Source organism: Oncorhynchus clarkii, chromosome 30, assembly GCF_045791955.1.
Source record: "Oncorhynchus clarkii lewisi isolate Uvic-CL-2024 chromosome 30, UVic_Ocla_1.0, whole genome shotgun sequence".
Taxonomy (NCBI): Eukaryota; Metazoa; Chordata; class Actinopteri; order Salmoniformes; family Salmonidae; genus Oncorhynchus; species Oncorhynchus clarkii.
Window position 1 is genome coordinate 42,155,709 of NC_092176.1, and position 19,717 is coordinate 42,175,425.

Here is a 19,717-nt window from a genome sequence, read left to right on the forward strand (position 1 = left end):
TGTATTCCGCCTCAAATTGAAGTGTTTGACCATTTTATTTTCAGGACGATCAGGGCTACAAGTAGAACACAACGCTATTTGACATAAACCGTTTCATTCGGGAGTTTTATTTTATCCATTTTTTTTTTTACATAAACAGTTGCATTCATGAGTGTTATTGACAAAGCATGCATATATATAATAGCTGTAACAATGCACATCATCTATTGGCCTACTGCTAATGAATTACAAAACGGGTATAACACCTGATACCATACACCTTTCAGTACTATTCCTGTTATTTGTAACATGGTTGTGTTTTATTTTGTATTTATCTTTGTGTTTTAATGGGATCTCATAAATAAAGGTGACATAAGTAAACCATTGACCCTTGTTCCACTGTAGGCTACTATAGGCTGTATACAGGTACAATCAGTTTAGATCGATTCATGGTGGAAATATTTACTGGTCAGATGGTACATGGCAGGTTTGTATGGGGACAGTTTGGAGACACAGCAGAGTGGACGTTGTACCTTCAGACCTTTGTGTCCCCAGCCTGCCCCCCCAATTGCATCACACAGATTCTGCACTTTCATCTCCAAGAATAGCAATCATTTGTAATATGTGTAATATGGGAGGTTGGATTTCCATATAACTAACTAAGAAAACATTTAATCTGACCAGTAGTGTGTACTGAGAGACCACTGTGTGACAGACAGACTCAAATGAGAAAGAGAGAGAGAGGTTAGCTAATGATTGACAACTGAAAAATTCTACAAAAGTATAAAGAAGCCCTGTGTCTCTCTGCTCTTGGGCTCAATCGCTAGATCCCCTCTTCCATCCATCCCTCCGTCCGCGAGTCTTACCTTCCATCATGCAGTTGTTGGCTGTCTGTAGCCTGTTGGTGCTGCTGTGTGTATCAGCCCGGTCTCAGAATCAGATCTGTGCCATATTCACAGAGGCCAAGAAAGATGGATTCAAGGCTATGTGAGTAACTCTGTGAATAACTCTTTGTGAGTAAATCTATGTGAGTAAATCTATGTGAGTAACTCTTTGTGAGTAAATCTATGTGAGTAACTTTTTGTGAGTAAATCTATGTGAGTAAATCTATGTGAGTAAATCTATGTGAGTAAATCTATGTGAGTAAATCTACGTGAGTAACTCTTTGTGACTAAATCTATGTGAGTAAATCTACGTGAGTAACTCTATGTGAATAAATCTATGTGAGTAAATCTATGTGAGTAAATCTACGTGTGTAAATCTACGTGAGTAAATCTACGTGAGTAAATCTACGTGAGTAACTCTTTGTGAGTAAATCTACGTGAGTAAATCTACGTGAGTAACTCTTTGTGAGTAAATCTACGTGAGTAACTCTTTGTGAGTAAATCTACGTGAGTAAATCTACGTGAGTAAAGCTGTAAAAAGCTTTTATTTAATCACTGCCTTTGTTTTCAAACTCACCTGAGTGCCTGGACCTCAGATTCTTTAATACTGTTTTTTACATGGATTTGATTTGTCCTATTTTGTTCATCTGGAATTTCTCTGCTGATTTCAAATGGGGTTTAACAGCAGCGTAGTGTAAATATTTTGGTGAAGTGTCGGAATCTCACTGTCTGTCTGTGTGTGTGTGTGTGTGTGTGTGTGTGTGTGTGCGCGTGCTGTGTGTGTGTGTGTGCATGCTGTGTGCGTGTGGTGTGTGTGTGTGTGCATGCTGTGTGTGTGTGTGGTGTGTGTGTGTGTGCGCGTGCTGTGTGTGTGTGTATGTGTGTGTGTGCATGCTGTGTGTGTGTGGTGTGTGCGTGCGTGCGTGTGTGTGTGTGTGTGTGTTTGCCTATCTATCTGGGACATTTGGTTTCACCTTTGACATTTTTAAACTTGTTGGCTGGAGTTTGACTGTTATCTATTGCCGGGTAAGGAGAGTTGTGACAGGTGTGTGTGTGTGTGTGTGTGTGTAGGGCACTAGTAGGGCTGGCTCAGAACCTTCCAGATAGTTTGTTGGATGACGTGGTGCCCCTGGTCGCGGAAGCCTTCACCATGGGCATCCAATGCTGCTCAGACGAACCCCTAGAAGACTGCAACAGGGACGTGGTGAGAGACCCCAACCACACCTCCTCATCCCTATCTGACACAAGCCAATCACATTGATGTGCCCAGCCCAGCCAGAGGTAGGGGTGAGATGTAAGGGTAGGTAGGGGACAGGATAGAGGGTCGGGAGGGGAGGGGCCAGAGGTGGTAGGTAGGGAGGAGAGGGGCCAGCCTGGCCAGTGGTAAGGAGGGTAGGGGCCACCCCGGCCAGTTGTAGGGAGGGGAGGGGCCACCCCGGCCAGTTGTAGGGAGGGGAGGGGCCAGCACGGCCAGTGGTAGGGAGGGGAGGGACCAGCACGGCCAGTGGTAGGGAGGGGAGGGGCCAGCCTTGCCGGGGGGGAGGTCCAGCGGTAGGAGGTTGGGAGGGGAGGGGCCAGCCCGGCCAGCAGTAGGTGCCAAAGGTAGGGAGGGGAGGGGCCAGATTAGGGGGGAGGTAGGGAGGGACTTGCCCAGCCAGAGGGAGGGGCCAGAGGTATGGAGGTGAGGAGGCAGCCCGGCCATTGGTAGGCAGGGGAGGGACCAGAGGTAGGGGTTTGTATGTAATTGGGCATTAGTTGGCTGATGTTTTTAGTCAAGGTTCAGACGTTTAACATTTTTGTTTTAACCCTTACTTGGCACACTTGATTTAATTAGTCAAAGGGCTCGATGATTAGTTCAAATCAAATCAAGCTTTATTTATACAGCGCATTTCAGACATGGAACGCAACGCAATGTGTTTCACAGGGGAAAAAAAACTATAAAAAACAACGAAAATAAAAGCAGAAAAATGTACTACACAACAAATATAAGATTTTTTAAAAACTAAAGAATGACAAAAACTGAACGACTAAAAAGCACCGTAAGGAAAAGCAGAGCTAAAAAGGTGTCTTTTAAGATCTTTGGTCCCCCTCAGGTTCTCTGACAGGATATTCCAGAGGCTGGGGGCATAGTAACTAAAGGCTGGGGGCATAGTAACTAAAGGCTGGGGGCATAGTAACTAAAGGCTGGGGGCATAGTAACTAAAGGCTGTCTCTCCATGTCTCCTGGTCCTGGGCTTTGGGATAGTTAAAAGGCCAGAGGACCCGAGGGACCTACTGGGTACAGAACCTAAAAGCATGTCTGACATGTATTGTGGTGCTAATGTGTGCTCTCCTTCTGGTCTTGGACAGTACCCGTGCTGCAGCCTTCTGTATGTTTTGCGGTTGACCAATGGCTTTCTTGGGTAGACCAGACAGGAACGCATTACAGTAGTCAAACCTGAATGTCATAAAAGCATGGATGAGCCTCTCTGTAACGGCTGCACCTTGGCAATGTACCTCAGGTGGTAAAAAATATATTTTTGGTCACATTCTTAACGTATGATTCTAAATTGAGTTTAGAATCTAAAATAATACCTAGGTTTTTTTACCTGATGATTTGTCTTTGTGAATTAAAATGTGCTTCCAGATTCTCTCACTGGGCTTTGGTTCCAACAATTAGTACCTCGGTCTTGTCTTCTAAAATTTTATTTTTTTAAAGGCTTAAGTTGTGATATCACTTCCCTGAGCATGTCTGTGTCATCAGGTCTTGCTTGACTGATACCCAGGCTAATGTTGGTTATCTTATCTCTGAAATATGCAGCAAATATGCAGAAAGTTCACATAGGTTTAAGAGGGGGGTTAGGATTTATCAATGGTTGGAGAAGAGCACACTCTAATTATTCTGATTTAATAGTGATCAAGTTAGAAAAAGCCAGTTTCTTAATAATGTGTTCAGTGTTACCCTGTTGCCATGGGCAACAAGGTGGTAAAACATCCTCAGTGATGATCAGAGAAAGCAACATCAACAATAGAGGATATGTCAATAGAAAGACCCTTGGTAATAACCAGGTCCAGTGTATGGCTGTGGTTATGGGTGGGCCCAGTAGAAAGCCCCTTGGTAATAACCAGGTCCACTAGAAAGCCCCTTGGTAATAACCAGGTCTAGAGTATGGCTGTGGTTATGGGTGGGCCCAGTAGAAAGCCCCTTGGTAATAACCAGGTCCAGAGTGTGGCTGTGGTTATGGGTGGGCCCAGTAGAAAGCCCCTTGGTAATAACCAGGTCCAGAGTGTGGCTGTGGTTATGGCTGGGCCCAGTAGAAAGCCCCTTGGTAATAACCAGGTCCAGAGTGTGGCTGTGGTTATAGGTTGGCCCAGTAGAAAGCCCCTTGGTAATAACCAGGTCCAGAGTATGGCTGTGGTTATGGCTGGGCCCAGTAGAAAGCCCCTTGGTAATAACCAGGTCCAGAGTATGGCTGTGGTTATGGCTGGGCCCAGTAGAAAGCTCCTTGGTAATAACCAGGTCCAGAGTATGGCTGTGGTTATGCGTGGGCCCAGTAGAAAGCCCCTTGGTAATAACCAGGTCCAGAGTGTGGCTGTGGTTATAGGTTGGCCCAGTAGAAAGCCCCTTGGTAATAACCAGGTCCAGAGTATGGCTGTGGTTATGGCTGGGCCCAGTAGAAAGCCCCTTGGTAATAACCAGGTCCAGAGTGTGGCTGTGGTTATAGGTTGGCCCAGTAGAAAGCCCCTTGGTAATAACCAGGTCCAGAGTGTGGCTGTGGTTATGGGTTGGCCCAGTAGAAAGCCCCTTGGTAATAACCAGGTCCAGAGTGTGGCTGTGGTTATAGGTTGGCCCAGTAGAAAGCCCCTTGGTAATAACCAGGTCCAGAGTGTGGCTGTGGTTATAGGTTGGCCCAGTAGAAAGCCCCTTGGTAATAACTAGGTCCAGAGTATGGCTGTGGTTATGGCTGGGCCCAGTAGAAAGCCCCTTGGTAATAACCAGGTCCAGAGTGTGGCTGTGGTTATGGGTTGGCCCAGTAGAAAGCCCCTTGGTAATAACCAGGTCCAGAGTGTGGCTGTGGTTATAGGTTGGCCCAGTAGAAAGCCCCTTGGTAATAACCAGGTCCAGAGTGTGGCTGTGGTTATGGGTGGGCCCAGTAGAAAGCCCCTTGGTAATAACCAGGTCCAGAGTATGGCTGTGGTTATGGGTTGGCCCAGTAGAAAGCCCCTTGGTAATAACCAGGTCCAGAGTATGGTTGTGGTTATGGGTGGGCCCAGTAGAAAGCCCCTTGGTAATAACCAGGTCCAGTGTATGGCTGTGGTTATAGGTGGGCCCAGTAGAAAGACCCTTGGTAATAACCAGGTCCAGAGTGTGGCTGTGGTTATGGGTGGGCCCAGTAGAAAGCCCCTTGGTAATAACCAGGTCCAGAGTATGGCTGTGGTTATGCGTGGGCCCAGTAGAAAGCCCCTTGGTAATAACCAGGTCCAGAGTATGGCTGTGGTTATGGGTGGGCCCAGTAGAAAGCCCCTTGGTAATAACTAGGTCCTGAGTATGGCTGTGGTTATGGGTGGGCCCAGTAGAAAGCCCCTTGGTAATAACCAGGTCCAGAGTATGGCTGTGGTTATGGGTGGGCCCAGTAGAAAGCCCCTTGGTAATAACTAGGTCCTGAGTATGGCTGTGGTTATGGGTGGGCCCAGTAGAAAGCCCCTTGGTAATAACCAGGTCCAGAGTATGGCTGTGGTTATGGGTGGGCCCAGTAGAAAGCCCCTTGGTAATAACCAGGTCCAGAGTGTGGCTGTGGTTATGGGTGGGCCCAGTAGAAAGCCCCTTGGTAATAACCAGGTCCAGAGTATGGCTGTGGTTATGGGTGGGCCCAGTAGAAAGCCCCTTGGTAATAACCAGGTCCAGAGTATGGCTGTGGTTATGGGTGGGCCCAGTAGAAAGCCCCTTGGTAATAACCAGGTCCAGAGTATGGCTGTGGTTATGGGTGGGCCCAGTAGAAAGCCCCTTGGTAATAACCAGATCCAGAGTATGGCTGTGGTTATGGCTGGGCCCAGTAGAAAGCCCCTTGGTAATAACCAGGTCCAGAGTATGGCTGTGGTTATGGGTGGGCCCAGTAGAAAGCCCCTTGGTTACAACCAGGTCCAGAGTATGGCTGCGGTTATAGGTGGGCCCAGTAACATGTTGGATAAAGTCCATAGAGCTCAAAATATTCAGAATTCAATGGCCTTGGAGTCAGTCTCTTTGTCAACATGAATATTAAAATCACCCAACACAATGATTATATCATAGATCTCAAGGACAACAGACAATAGTTCAGAGAAACCAGTAAATGAAGTGGGGCAGTGGTTTGGTGACCTATACAGGGTGATGGTCAGCACTGGTGGCTGACATTTAAACAGTATAGCATGATGCTCAAAAGACCCAAAGTCGCCAAACGAAATATCCTTTCAGCTGAGAGCATTAGTAAACTGAATCATGTGTGCCAATTTAGGTTTACGAATAAAATGTGGAACGCCTGTGGGGGCGGGAAGCCCTGGCTTAAAGGCCCAGTGCTGTCAAAAAACGTGATTTTATTTCCCCTGTGTTTTTATATATTTTTCCACACCAAGACGTTGGAATAATATTGTGAAATTGTAAAAAAAAGTATGATAAAGCCCTTTTTTTAGTTCAAGAGCTGTTTGAAAAGGCTGCCTGAAATTTCATCCTGTTTTGGTGGGAGGTAGTTTTGGCCTTCCATGGTGACATCACCAGGCGGTAAATTAGTTATTAGATCAATTAAGAAAGACAGTTCCAAACCTCTCAGCCAATAACAGCTGGTTTTCAGTTCTCCCCTCCTCACTCAGACCACACCCAGACAGTCCTACCAAAATTCTTGCTTGAGAAATTGCTCTTTGCCAAGAAGCTATTTTTGTTTCTTTTTAACCATTTTAATTGAAAACCATCACAGTAAGATACTTAATTGTTATCCAGAAATGATCTGATATTCAGATAAAAACATCAGGACCTTTTAAGAAATGAATCCCTCTAGAGTCCTCTTATCTATCGCTATGGTTTTATTTGAATGTCCTGTACAGATACAACAGTACCCTCTTCTGGCTAAAAAGGTGTACTACTACTATGTGTGTGCAGGCCGACCTGTTCCAGAGTGCTGTGTGTTCTTCTGAGACCTTAGTTGAGAAGAGCAATTTGAAGCACTGCTGTGAGAATACTGCCATTGAGAGAACCCACTGCTTCGTGGACCACAAGGCCAAGGTAAGATAGGCCACCCCTCCGAGTCAGGTTCCTCTCTTGGTTTCTTTGTGCATATTTGGCTTTTTTGAAGTTTTATGTGTGCTTGTTTTATTATTATTGTTTGAATTAATAAACTAAACTTCTAGTGAGTTTTCTACATTTACATTTTAGTCATTGAGCAGATGCTAGGTGAGGTGATTCATCTTAAGATACACTACATGACCAAAAATATGTGGACACCTGCTGGTCTAACATCTCATTCAAAAATCATTAATATGGAGTTGGTCCCCCCTTTTGCTGCTATAACAGCCTCCACTCTTCTGGGAAGGCTTTCCACTAGATGTTGGAACATTGCTGCAGGGACTTCCATTCAGCCACAAGAGCATTAGTGAGGTTGGGCACTGATGTTGGGCTGATTAGGCCTGGCTCGCAGTCGGCGTTCCCATTCATCCCAAAGGTGTTCGATGGGGTTGAGGTCAGGGCTCTTTGCAGGCCTTTCAAGTTCTTCCACACCAATCTCGACAAACCATTTCTGTATGGACCTCGCTTTGTGCACGGGGGCATTGCCATGCTGAAACAGGAAAGGGCCTTCCCCAAACTGTTGCCACAAAGTTGGAAGCACAGAATCATCTAGAATGTCACTGTATGTGGTAGCGTTAAGATTTCCCTTCATTGGAACTAAGGGGCCCGAACCATGAAAAACAGCCCCAGACCATTATTCCACCTCCACCAAACTTTACAGTTAGCACTATGCATTGGGGCAGGTAGCATTCTCCTGGCATCTGCCAAACCCAGATTAGTCCGTCAGACTGCAGGATGGTGAAGTGTGATTCATCACTCCAGAGAACGCGTTTCCACTGCTACAGAGACCAATGGCGGCGAGCTTTACACCACTCCAGCTGACGCTTGGCATTGCCCATGGTGATCTTAGGCTTGTGTGCGGCTGCTCGGCCATGGAAATCCATTTCATGAAGCTCTCAACAAACATTTCTTATGCAGAAGTTGCTTTCAGAGGAAGTTTGGAACTCGGTAGTGAGTGTTGTAGATTACTTTTACGTGTTTCAGCACTCTGTGGTCCCGTTCTGTTGCCTACCACTTTACGGCTGAGCCGTTGTTGCTCCTAGACGTCTCCACTTCACAATAACAGCACTTACAGTTGACAGGGGCAGCTCTAGCAGAAATTTAAAGAACTGACTTGTTGGAAAGGTGGCATGCTATGACATTGCCACGTTGAAAGTCACTGAGCTCTTCAATAAGGCCATTCTACTGCCAATGTTTGTCTATGGAGATTGCATGGCTGTGTGCTCGATTTTATACTCCTGTCAGCAACGGGTGTGGCTGAAATAGCTGAATCCACTCATTTTATATATATATATAGTGTAGCTAGGTGAGACAGCAACACACTTTTCCCAGTTACTGTGCCTCTTTGAGGTCTAGGCCGGGTTACTGTAAAAGCAGTGTCAACTGCTGAAGTAAAAAGAGCTTTATGGATGCATTTGAGTAATGTGTTGGTCGATTGATTAATTGTAGATTCCCCGGGACCTGTCCCTCACATCTGAGTCTCCAGCTGCAGACCAGTGTGAAGACTTTAAGAAGGACCGCAAGGCTTTCGTGGAGAGGTAAGTGGGATCCACTCAACTCCTGTGGTTGTGACCGACGCTGAGTTTGAACCTTGGATAGGTCTCCTCCAGGCAGCTAAAATACCGTGTTAGGGACGCTGAGCTAAAGCCAAGACAAGGTGTTGTGTTGCAGCTTCATCTTCAGGTTCTCCAAGCGTAACACCATGCTACCTCCTCATGTGATCCTGGCTGTCACTAAGAGTTACGGAGAGGTTCTGGCTACCTGCTGTGGGAAGAGTGAAGCCGAGGCCCAGACCTGCTTCAACACCAAGGTCAGGAAGTGTCCCAAATGGCACCCTATTCCCTATATAGTGCACTACTTTTGACCAGGGACCTATCAGGGAATAGTTTGCCATTTTGGATGCTGATTCGTGTCCGTTTAGCAGACACTCTTATCCAGAGCAATTAGGACATCGACAGATTTATCACTTGGTCGGCACTGGGATTCGAAACCAGCAACCTTTTGGTTACTAGCCCAATGCACTTAACTGCTAGGCTACCTGTCACTCCCATTCTCAATTTAATTCAACCACCTTTATTGGCATGGAAAGTAAAGCACCTACATAGCCAAAGAGAACATTCTCTCTGTCTCTCTCTCTCTCTCTCTCTCTCTCTCTCTCTCTCTCTCTCTCTCTCTGTCTCTCTCTGTCTCTCTCTGTCTCTCTCTCTCTCTCTCTCTCTCTGTCTCTCTCTCTCTCTGTCTCTCTGTCTCTCTCTCTGTCTCTCTGTCTCTGTCTCTTTCTCTCTCTCTCTCTGTCTCTGTCTCTCTCTCTGTCTCTCTCTCTGTCTCTCTCTGTCTCTCTCTCTCTGTCTCTCTCTCTCTCTCTCTCTCTTTTTCAGAAACCTACGTTCGAACACTTCGTCAGGAACCGTGTCAATGAACTGAAGGCCCTGTGCATTGTCCACAACAAATATGGAGACCGCATTTTCAAGGCCAAGTAAGACATGACAATCTAACAATCTATGGTCCTAATTGGCTAAGAGCTAGGAGAGCCTTCCCCTGGGCCAGTCTTATTGGTTGACGCGTGTGTCTGTCTGTTCTAACAGGAAGATGATCCAGTACAGTCAGAAGATGCCTCAGGCCTCGTTCCAGGAGATGAGAGGCATTGTAGACAAGATCGTAGCCACTACTGCCCCCTGCTGCAGCGGAGACATGATCACATGCATGAAGCAGAGAGTAAGTTATCTCTCCATTCCTCTTTCATTTCCTCCTCTCTCTTCCCACACTCATGCTTTCATTTCTTCTCTCTCTTTACATATGTCATTCTCTCTCATCCCTTCTTATCTGATAGTGTGTGTGTGTGTGTGTGTGTGTCCATCTCCTTATCTGATAGCGTGTGTGTGTGTGTGTGTGTGTGTGTGTGTGTCCGTCTCCTTATCTGAAAGCGTGTGTGTGTGTGTGTGTCCGTCTCCTTATCTGAAAGTGTGTGTGTGTGTGTGTGTGTGTGTGTCCGTCTCCTTATCTGATAGCGTGTGTGTGCGTGTGTGTGTCCGTTTCTCCTAACAGAAGGTGCTGGTAGACGAGGTGTGTGGTGACCGTAGTGTGTTGTCTCGCATGGCGGGTCTGATAGCGTGTGTGTGTGTGTGTGTGTGTCCGTGTCTCCTAACAGAAGGTGCTGGTAGACGAGGTGTGTGGTGACCGTAGTGTGTTGTCTCGCATGGCGGGTCTGAAAATGTGCTGTAAGGAACATGCCATAGACAGGGGCTCCTGTGTTGAGGCCATGAAGCCAGACACTAAGCCAGACAGTCTGTCTGAGCACTACGACCTGCACGCTGACATAGCTGCTGTCTGCCACACCTTCACCAAGACCCCTGATGTAGCCCTGGGGAAGTACGGAACGTCTCACACACACACACATACACGAATATGGAAAAGCTGCTATAAACACAATTCTCACTGTATAAGGTGCAGCTATCGGCTGACTGACTGTGTATGGGCTGTCCTGATTGGCTGTCTAACTGAGCTTCTGTGTATGGGCAGTCCTGATTGGCTGTGTAACTGAGCTACTGTGTATGGGCTGTCCTGATTGGCTGTGTAACTGATCTTCTGTGTATGGTCTGTCCTGATTGGCTGTCTAACTGAGCTTCTGTGTATGGGCTGTCCTGATTGGCTGTGTAACTGATCTTCTGTGTATGGTCTGTCCTGATTGGCTGTCTAACTGAGCTTCTGTGTATGGTCTGTCCTGATTGGCTGTCTAACTGAGCTTCTGTGTATGGTCTGTCCTGATTGGCTGAGTAACTGATCTTCTGTGTATGGTCTGTCCTGATTGGCAGGTTGATCTATGAGCTGTCAGTGCGCCACCCTGAGTCGTCTCAGCAGGTGATTCTGAGGTTCTCCAAGGAGGCTGAGCAGGCCTTCCTCCAGTGCTGCGACAAGGAGGACCACGCAGAGTGTGTCAGAACGGCTGTACGTATTACACACGCATGGATGCACGCACAGCCGCACGCACACACACATAACACACACACATAACACACACACATAACACACACACATAACACACACACACATAACACACACACACACATAACACACACACACACATAACACACACACACACATAACACACACACACACACACATAACACACACACATAACACACACACATAACACACACACACACATAACACACACACATAACACACACACATAACACACACACATAACACACACACATAACACACACACACACATAACACACACACATAACACACACATAACACACACACACACACATAACACACACACATAACACACACACATAACACACACACATAACACACACATAACACACGCACATAACACACACACATAACACACACACATAACACACACACACACATAACACACACACACACATAACACACACACAGAACACACACATAACACACACACACACATAACACACACACATAACACACACACATAACACACACACATAACACACACACATAACACACACACATAACACACACATAACACACACACACACATAACACACACACATAACACACACACATAACACACACACATAACACACACACATAACACACACATAACACACACACATAACACACACATAACACACACATAACACACACACATAACACACACACATAACACACACACATAACACACACACATAACACACACATAACACACACACATAACACACACACACATAACACACACACATAACACACACACACACATAACACACACACATAACACACACACATAACACACGCATAACACACACACATAACACACACACACATATTACCGCAGAGATTCTTTGAACCATTGCACTATTTTTGTGTGATGCTGATTCATGAAATCTCATAAATACGAGCATATGACTGGGAAGAACCCCCTCCAACTCATATTACTAGTAGGAAGAACCCCCTCCAACTCATATTACTAGTAGGAAGAACCCCCTCCAACTCATACTACTAGTAGGAAGAACCCCCTCCAACTCATATTACTAGTAGGAAGAACCCCCTTGAACCCCCTCCAACTCATACTACTAGTAGGAAGAACCCCCTCCAACTCATATTACTAGTAGGAAGAACCCCCTCCAACTCATATTACTAGTAGGAAGAACCCCCTCCAACTCATACTACTAGTAGGAAGAACCCCCTCCAACTCATACTACTAGTAGGAAGAACCCCCTCCAACTCATATTACTAGTAGGAATAACCCCCTTGAACCCCATCCAACTCATACTACTAGTAGGAAGAACCCCCTCCAACTCATATTACTAGTAGGAAGAACCCCCTTGAACCCCCTCCAACTCATACTACTAGTAGGAAGAACCCCCTCCAACTCATATTACTAGTAGAAAGAACCCCCTCCAACTCATACTACTAGTAGGAAGAACCCCCTCCAACTCGTATTACTAGTAGGAAGAACCCCCTCCAACTCATACTACTAGTAGGAAGAACCCCCTCCAACTCATATTACTAGTAGGAAGAACCCCCTCCAACTCATACTACTAGTAGGAAGAACCCCCTCCAACTCATACTACTAGTAGGAAGAACCCCCTCCAACTCATATTACTAGTAGGAATAACCCCCTTGAACCCCATCCAACTCGTATTACTAGTAGGAAGAACCCCCTTGAACCCCCTCCAACTCATACTACTAGTAGGAAGAACCCCCTCCAACTCATACTACTAGTAGGACGAACCCCCTCCAACTCATATTACTAGTAGGAAGAACCCCCTCCAACTCGTTTACTAGTAGGAAGAACCCCCTCCAACTCATATTACTAGTAGGAAGAACCCCCTCCAACTCGTTTACTAGTAGGAAGAACCCCCTCCAACTCATACTACTAGTAGGAAGAACCCCCTCCAACTCATATTACTAGTAGGAATAACCCCCTCCAACTCATATTACTAGTAGGAAGAACCCCCTCCAACTCATACTACTAGTAGGACGAACCCCGTCCAACTCATACTACTAGTAGGACGAACCCCCTCCAACTCATATTACTAGTAGGAAGAACCCCCTCCAACTCATATTACTAGTAGGAAGAACCCCCTCCAACTCATATTACTAGTAGGAAGAACCCCCTCCAACTCATATTACTAGTAGGAAGAACCCCCTCCAACTCATATTACTAGTAGGAAGAACCCCCTCCAACTCATACTACTAGTAGGAAGAACCCCCTCCAACTCATATTACTAGTAGGAAGAACCCCCTCCAACTCATATTACTAGTAGGAAGAACCCCCTCCAACTCGTTTACTAGTAGGAAGAACCCCCTCCAACTCGTATTACTAGTAGGAAGAACCCCCTCCAACTCATATTACTAGTAGGAAGAACCCCCTCCAACTCATATTACTAGTAGGAAGAACCCCCTCCAACTCATATTACTAGTAGGAAGAACCCCCTCCAACTCGTTTACTAGTAGGAAGAACCCCCTCCAACTCATATTACTAGTAGGAAGAACCCCCTCCAACTCATATTACTAGTAGGAAGAACCCCCTCCAACTCATATTACTAGTAGGAAGAACCCCCTCCAACTCATATTACTAGTAGGAAGAACCCCCTCCAACTCATATTACTAGTAGGAAGAACCCCCTCCAACTCATATTACTAGTAGGAAGAACCCCCTCCAACTCATATTACTAGTAGGAAGAACCCCCTCCAACTCATATTACTAGTAGGAAGAACCCCCTCCAACTCATATTACTAGTAGGAAGAACCCCCTCCTAGTTCTCTCTGAGTTTTCCACTTGTCTTATTGTGATTTGATATTGTTTTATGTGATATTCCACATGGATGCAGCAACTCTAAATTTCAACTAAATTTATTTTGTCATGTCTTATCCTCTCAGAGGAGCTAGCTACACTATCTATCAGTTTGTGATGATGAGTAACCTTCCCTAAAACCCGAATACTTGAATTGGCGCCCCCCCTAAGCTAATGGTTCTAGATCATCTAGACTTTAACTCAGCTGGCTAACACTGTTATGGTTCTAGGCTTTAACTCAGCAGGCTAACGCTGTTATGGTTCTAGGCTTTAACTCAGCAGGCTAACACTGATATGGTTCTAGGCTTTAACTCAGCAGGCTAACACTGATATGGTTCTAGGCTTTAACTCAGCAGGCTAACACTGATATGGTTCTAGGCTTTAACTCAGCAGGCTAACACTGTTATGGTTCTAGGCTTTAACTCAGCAGGCTAACACTGATATGGTTCTAGGCTTTAACTCAGCAGGCTAACACTGATATGGTTCTAGGCTTTAACTCAGCAGGCTAACACTGTTATGGTTCTAGGCTTTAACTCAGCAGGCTAACACTATTATGGTTCTAGGCTTTAACTCAGCAGGCTAACACTGTTATGGTTCTAGTCTTTAACTCAGCAGGCTAACATTGTTATGGTTCTAGTCTTTAACTCAGCAGGCTAACACTGTTATGGTTCTAGTCTTTAACTCAGCAGGCTAACACTATTATGGTTCTAGTCTTTAACTCAGCAGGCTAACACTGTTATGGTTCTAGTCTTTAACTCAGCAGGCTAACACTGTTATGGTTCTAGGCTTTAACTCAGCAGGCTAACATTGTTATGGTTCTAGTCTTTAACTCAGCAGGCTAACACTGTTGTTCCCATGCAGCTGGCCGACAGTAACATAGACAAGATGATCGCTGATGAGATTGAATACTATAAGAACATGTGTGCTGCAGAGGCTGCCCTGGGAGATTACAACTTTGAGAAGAGGTGAGGGGTCATGCTCTCACACAGAGGTCAAAGGTCATGAAATGTCAAAGTAGATGTCCTTCATGTGGTATGCGATCATTAACGTCACATTTAGTCCTGACAGATGCTATTGGTAAATTGATCATTATTTTTAATGTCTTATTTATAATTTATGAATGGTTAATTCGTATTTAATACACGGCTATTTCATGGTTCATTAACATGAACTTATCCTTCTGCTCCTCCTCCTCTTCCTGCTCCTCCTCTTTCGCCTCTTCTTCCTCCTAATACTGCTCCTCTTCCTGCTCCTTCTCTTCCTACTCCTCCTCTTCCTGCTGCTCCTCCTCCTGCACCTCCTCTTCCTCTTCTTCCTCCTCCTCATCTTCCTCCTGCTCCTCCTTTTCCTCCTCCTCCTGCTCCTCCTCTTCCTCTTCCTGCTCCTCCTCTTCCTCCTCCTCATCTTCCTCCTGCTCCTCCTTTTCCTCCTCCTCCCTGCTCCTCCTCCTGCTCCTCCTCCTGCTCCTCCTCCTGCTCCTCCTCTTCCTCCTCCTCCTCCTCTTCCTCTTCCTGCTCCTCCTCTTCCTCTTCCTGCTCCTCCTCTTCCTCTTCCTGCTCCTCCTCTTCCTCTTCCTGCTCATCCTCTTCTTCCTCCTCCTCCTCCTCCTCCCCTGCTCCTCCTCCTCCTCCCTGCTCCTCCTCCTCTAGTATGATGGTGTACTACACCAGGATAATGCCTCAGGCCTCCTTCGTCCAGCTTCACATGGTGTCTGAGACTGTGGCTGATGTTTTCCATGACTGCTGCAAGGACCAGCCAGGCCACTTAGTCTTGCCCTGCGCAGAGGAGAAGGTCTGACACACACACACACACACACACACACACACACACACACACACACACACACACATACACACACACACATACACACACACACACACAAGCACATACAAAAACAGAGGTATGATACTCACACATACACAGGCATGTATATATCGCTGAGTCTACATTTTAAATAGAGGTTAAATTTAAAAAATAAAAAGCTCTCCCTTCCTTTGTCCTCTTTCCAAGTCGACCAACGTGCTCGACACCACGTGTAACGACGACGACTACTCCAGCATTAACCCCCGCATCGCCCGCTGCTGCAACCAGTCCTACTCCATGAGGAGACCCTGTATCCTGGCCATCCAGCCTGACACAGAGTTCACGCCTCCGGAGCTGGATGCCAACGACTTCCACATGGGCCCCGAGCTCTGCACCAAGAACAGCAAGGACCTTCTGCTATCCGGGAAGAAGTGAGTGAGAAATGCTAAGAACGTACTGTGAATAAACACGTGGGCCCCAATTCACACCTACATATACTCTTAACTCGCCAGGTTTACAAACTTCCGTTTACGTGTGTGTGTGTGTGTGTGTGTGTGTGTCCGTCCTCAGGTTGCTGTATGATGTGGTCAGACATAAGACCAGCATCACCGAGGATCGTCTGAAGACCCTCTCTGCTAACTACAGCATCACGAGGGAGAAGTGCTGCGCCGCTGAGGACAAAGAAGCATGCTTCACTGACGAGGTAACCGACACCACTACGTACTGAGGAAATGTTTCATCGTTTATCTTTTACATCTGTGTCGTCAAATTGCCTGGTGAAAGGGGTACTTTAGGACGAAGACAATTTGTAGAAATGAAGTAAGACCGAATTGAGTGTGCGTGTGTGTGTGTGCTGTCGTTTCCTTTCACTTTGAAAGTGGGGAATAGCCTATTATGTAGTTTTAAGGCAACACAAATGTAATAACTGATGTCATGTTTTGTTTTCTCCGACAGGCTGCCAAGCTGCTAGCTGAGAGTGTAGAGCTGGTCAAGGTTTAAGATTTTATTTTCATTGTATTCATTTCACAAGAGGAACTGGTGAATTTAAAAAAAAAAATTGCTCAAGTTCAGTCTGTGTCTACAATATCTACCTCCATAGCAACACCATAGTGACCTCACCTCATCCTTCCATCCATATAATGTCTGTGATCCACTAAGCCTGTTCATCTGTGATCTGTGATCAACTCATTAACCTGTCGATCTTTGATAGACTCATTAACCTGTCGATCTGTGATCGACTCAGTAACCTGTCGATCTGTGATTACTCACAAGCACTGGTTTATTTCTGACAGACAATGACTCAAATAAATGCATTTATTTGATTGCTGTTGTGGCTGTTTTATTTTTATTTTGGTCGGATTCTCAAGCCATTCATACCTGTCAATGCTTTGTGGTCATAATAAATCTCACGTTTAACCAAGGACTTATGATTGTTCAGAAATTATTCATAATTTGTCTGTAAATGTTTAATTGACAGTTGATGAACATAGTATAAAATCTTTATGAAGGTAATGTTATTACACAGAGTTACTCACATGTTGAGAAGGGGTAGCTGACATGGCGGCTGGAGGATCGGCGAGTGGGTGTGTCAAAAGTAAAGGAGTGGGTGTGTGGAAAGGAGTGGGTGTGTCAAAAGTAAAGGAGTGGGTGTGTGGAAAGTAAAGTAGTGGGCGTGTGGAAAGGAGCGGGTGTGTCAAAAGTAAAGTAGTGGGCGTGTGGAGAGGAGTGGGTGTGTCAAAAGTAAAGGAGTGGGCGTGTGGAAAGGAGCGGGTGTGTCAAAAGTAAAGGAGTGGGCGTGTGGAGAGGAGTGGGTGTGTCAAAAGTAAAGTAGTGGGCGTGTGGAAAGGAGTGGGTGTGTCAAAAGTAAAGGAGTGGGCGTGTGGAGAGGAGTGGGTGTGTCAAAAGTAAAGGAGTGGGCGTGTGGAAAGGAGCGGGTGTGTCAAAAGTAAAGGAGTGGGCGTGTGGAGAGGAGTGGGTGTGTCAAAAGTAAAGTAGTGGGCGTGTGGAAAGGAGTGGGTGTGTCAAAAGTAAAGTGGTGGGCGTGTGGAAAGGAGTGGGTGTGTCAAAAGTAAAGTAGTGGGCGTGTGCAAAGGAGTGGGTTTTGTCGAAGTCCCCACCGACTGTATTTACGTGTACAACGCCAACGCACGTTACCTTCCTTACAAGTAAAAAGAAAACCGGCATATGCTAGCTGGTTGATTCTTTAGTGAGCTAGCCAGCTACTTTTTCACGTGGTGACATGCTAGCTAGCGTTAGCCCACCACGGAAGGAATATTTAGCTACCGTAAGTTAGCTACATTAGCTAAAGTTGGCTAGCTAGCTCACAAAGGACTTGTGGGTTTAATGTCCCCCCCCCTACAAAACACAAACTGTTTTGTTCCTCTGTTGTAAATGACTATTCAAATGACCTATGAAGTCAGTTATACATATCAGCAAGGATGGACATTAAGCTAGCCCGAGGCTAGTACTTTTCAGACTGGGCTAGTAGACAATGTGCCAAACTAGCCTGACACAAATGGCTAGTAAAAAATGCCTTTATAAAAATTGTATGCCACAGATATAGGATCTTGAATGTAGACATCGTGGTCTGCTGGCCAAAATCCTTCAGCACATTCCTGTATGTGTAACAGTATAACTTTAGACCGTTCCCTCGCCCATACCCGGGCGCAAACCAGGGACCCTCTGCACACATCAACAACAGTCACCCACGAAGCATCGTTACCCATCGCTCCACAAAAGCCGCGGCCCTTGCAGAGCAAAGGGGAACCACTACTTCAAGGTCTCAGAGCAAGTGACACCGATTGAAACGCTATTTAGCGCGAACCAACGCTAACTAAGCTAGCCGTTTCACATCCGTTACATATGGCAGTCCCTTCCAGACAATCCCCTATCAAGTTCGACTTCATGTCCCCCCCCCCCCCCCCCTCATGTTTTAGACATGAGGTGTGACATGTGGGATGTCAGTCTCAACCCAGGAGAACCGATTTCTGGAGCCAAAAAGTAAACAATAATAATTGTATTATATAAAGCTTATTAAAGAAGGCTACCAAGCTGCTAGGACAGAACAGACCTGGCTGCAACATCAATTAGCACTGTGTGAAGCGAGAGGTGTGAACGCTTGAGCCTAACAATGGCAGCAGCGTTTCACAGCCTCCCCCCACACAAATGCAAAGGCATTTGAAGCCTCCTGTGCCATGGCATATCCCTGTGCAGATGTCATCACAGTACAGTACCCCGTGGATATTAAAAATAACACCGTACGGAATAAGTACAAAAATAAGTTCCTCAAGGACAATCCAGAGACACTATTTGCTGACTGCTACAAAAAGTGGAACGTAAGCAACTTAATTTCCTACACAGACCATCTCCTGGCATGGCACAGTGCTATATTAACACACACTATCCCCTGGCATGGCACAGTGCTATATTAACCAGACCATCCCCTGGCATGGCACAGTGCTATATTAACCAGACCATCCCCTGGCATGGCACAGTGCTATATTAACCAGACCATCCCCTGGCATGGCACAGTGCTATATTAACCAGACCATCCCCTGGCATGGCACAGTGCTATATTAACCAGACCATCCCCTGGCATGGCACAGTGCTATATTAACCAGACCATCCCCTGGCATGGCACAGTGCTATATTAACCAGACCATCCCCTGGCATGGCACAGTGCTATATTAACCAGACCATCCCCTGGCATGGAACAGTGCTATATTAACCAGACCATCCCCTGGCATGGCACAGTGCTATAAGAGCACACTACCCCTGTGTCAAGAGAGAGGGCATTGGCCTAGGGTGGAAACTTAGAATACTAGACATTGAGGAAATTGAAACAACCTCTCACCGTGTACAGTCGTGGCCAAAAGTTTTGAGAATGACACAAATATCAATTTTCACAAAGTCTGCTGCCTCAGTTTGTATGATGGCAATTTGCATATACTCCAGAATGTTATGAATA

General features: G+C 46.0%; 1 protein-coding gene across 1 annotated transcript; it reads left to right on the plus strand.

Moving 5' to 3' along the window:
- The first annotated feature begins 554 nt into the window (after positions 1–554).
- LOC139390102 (albumin 2-like) lies at positions 555–17,170 on the plus strand. Its single transcript, XM_071137251.1, has 14 exons — positions 555–966; positions 1,935–2,067; positions 6,973–7,095; positions 8,605–8,693; positions 8,827–8,965; positions 9,534–9,631; positions 9,741–9,870; positions 10,304–10,524; positions 10,968–11,100; positions 14,809–14,912; positions 15,597–15,738; positions 15,958–16,181; positions 16,321–16,453; positions 16,705–17,170. The coding sequence occupies exons 1-14, from the start codon at positions 854–856 to the stop codon at positions 16,747–16,749; spliced, it is 1,827 nt and encodes a 608-aa protein (XP_070993352.1). The 5' UTR covers positions 555–853; the 3' UTR covers positions 16,750–17,170.
- The last annotated feature ends 2,547 nt before the right edge of the window (positions 17,171–19,717 follow it).

Coding starts and splice junctions, on each gene's coding strand:
- LOC139390102 (XM_071137251.1), top strand. CDS start 854: ATGCAGTTGTTGGCTGTCTGTAGCCTGTTGGTGCTGCTGTGTGTATCA. Junction 7,096..8,604: donor TCGTGGACCACAAGGCCAAG/GTAAGATAGGCC, acceptor GATTAATTGTAG/ATTCCCCGGGACCTGTCCCT. Junction 16,182..16,320: donor CTTCTGCTATCCGGGAAGAA/GTGAGTGAGAAA, acceptor GTCCGTCCTCAG/GTTGCTGTATGATGTGGTCA.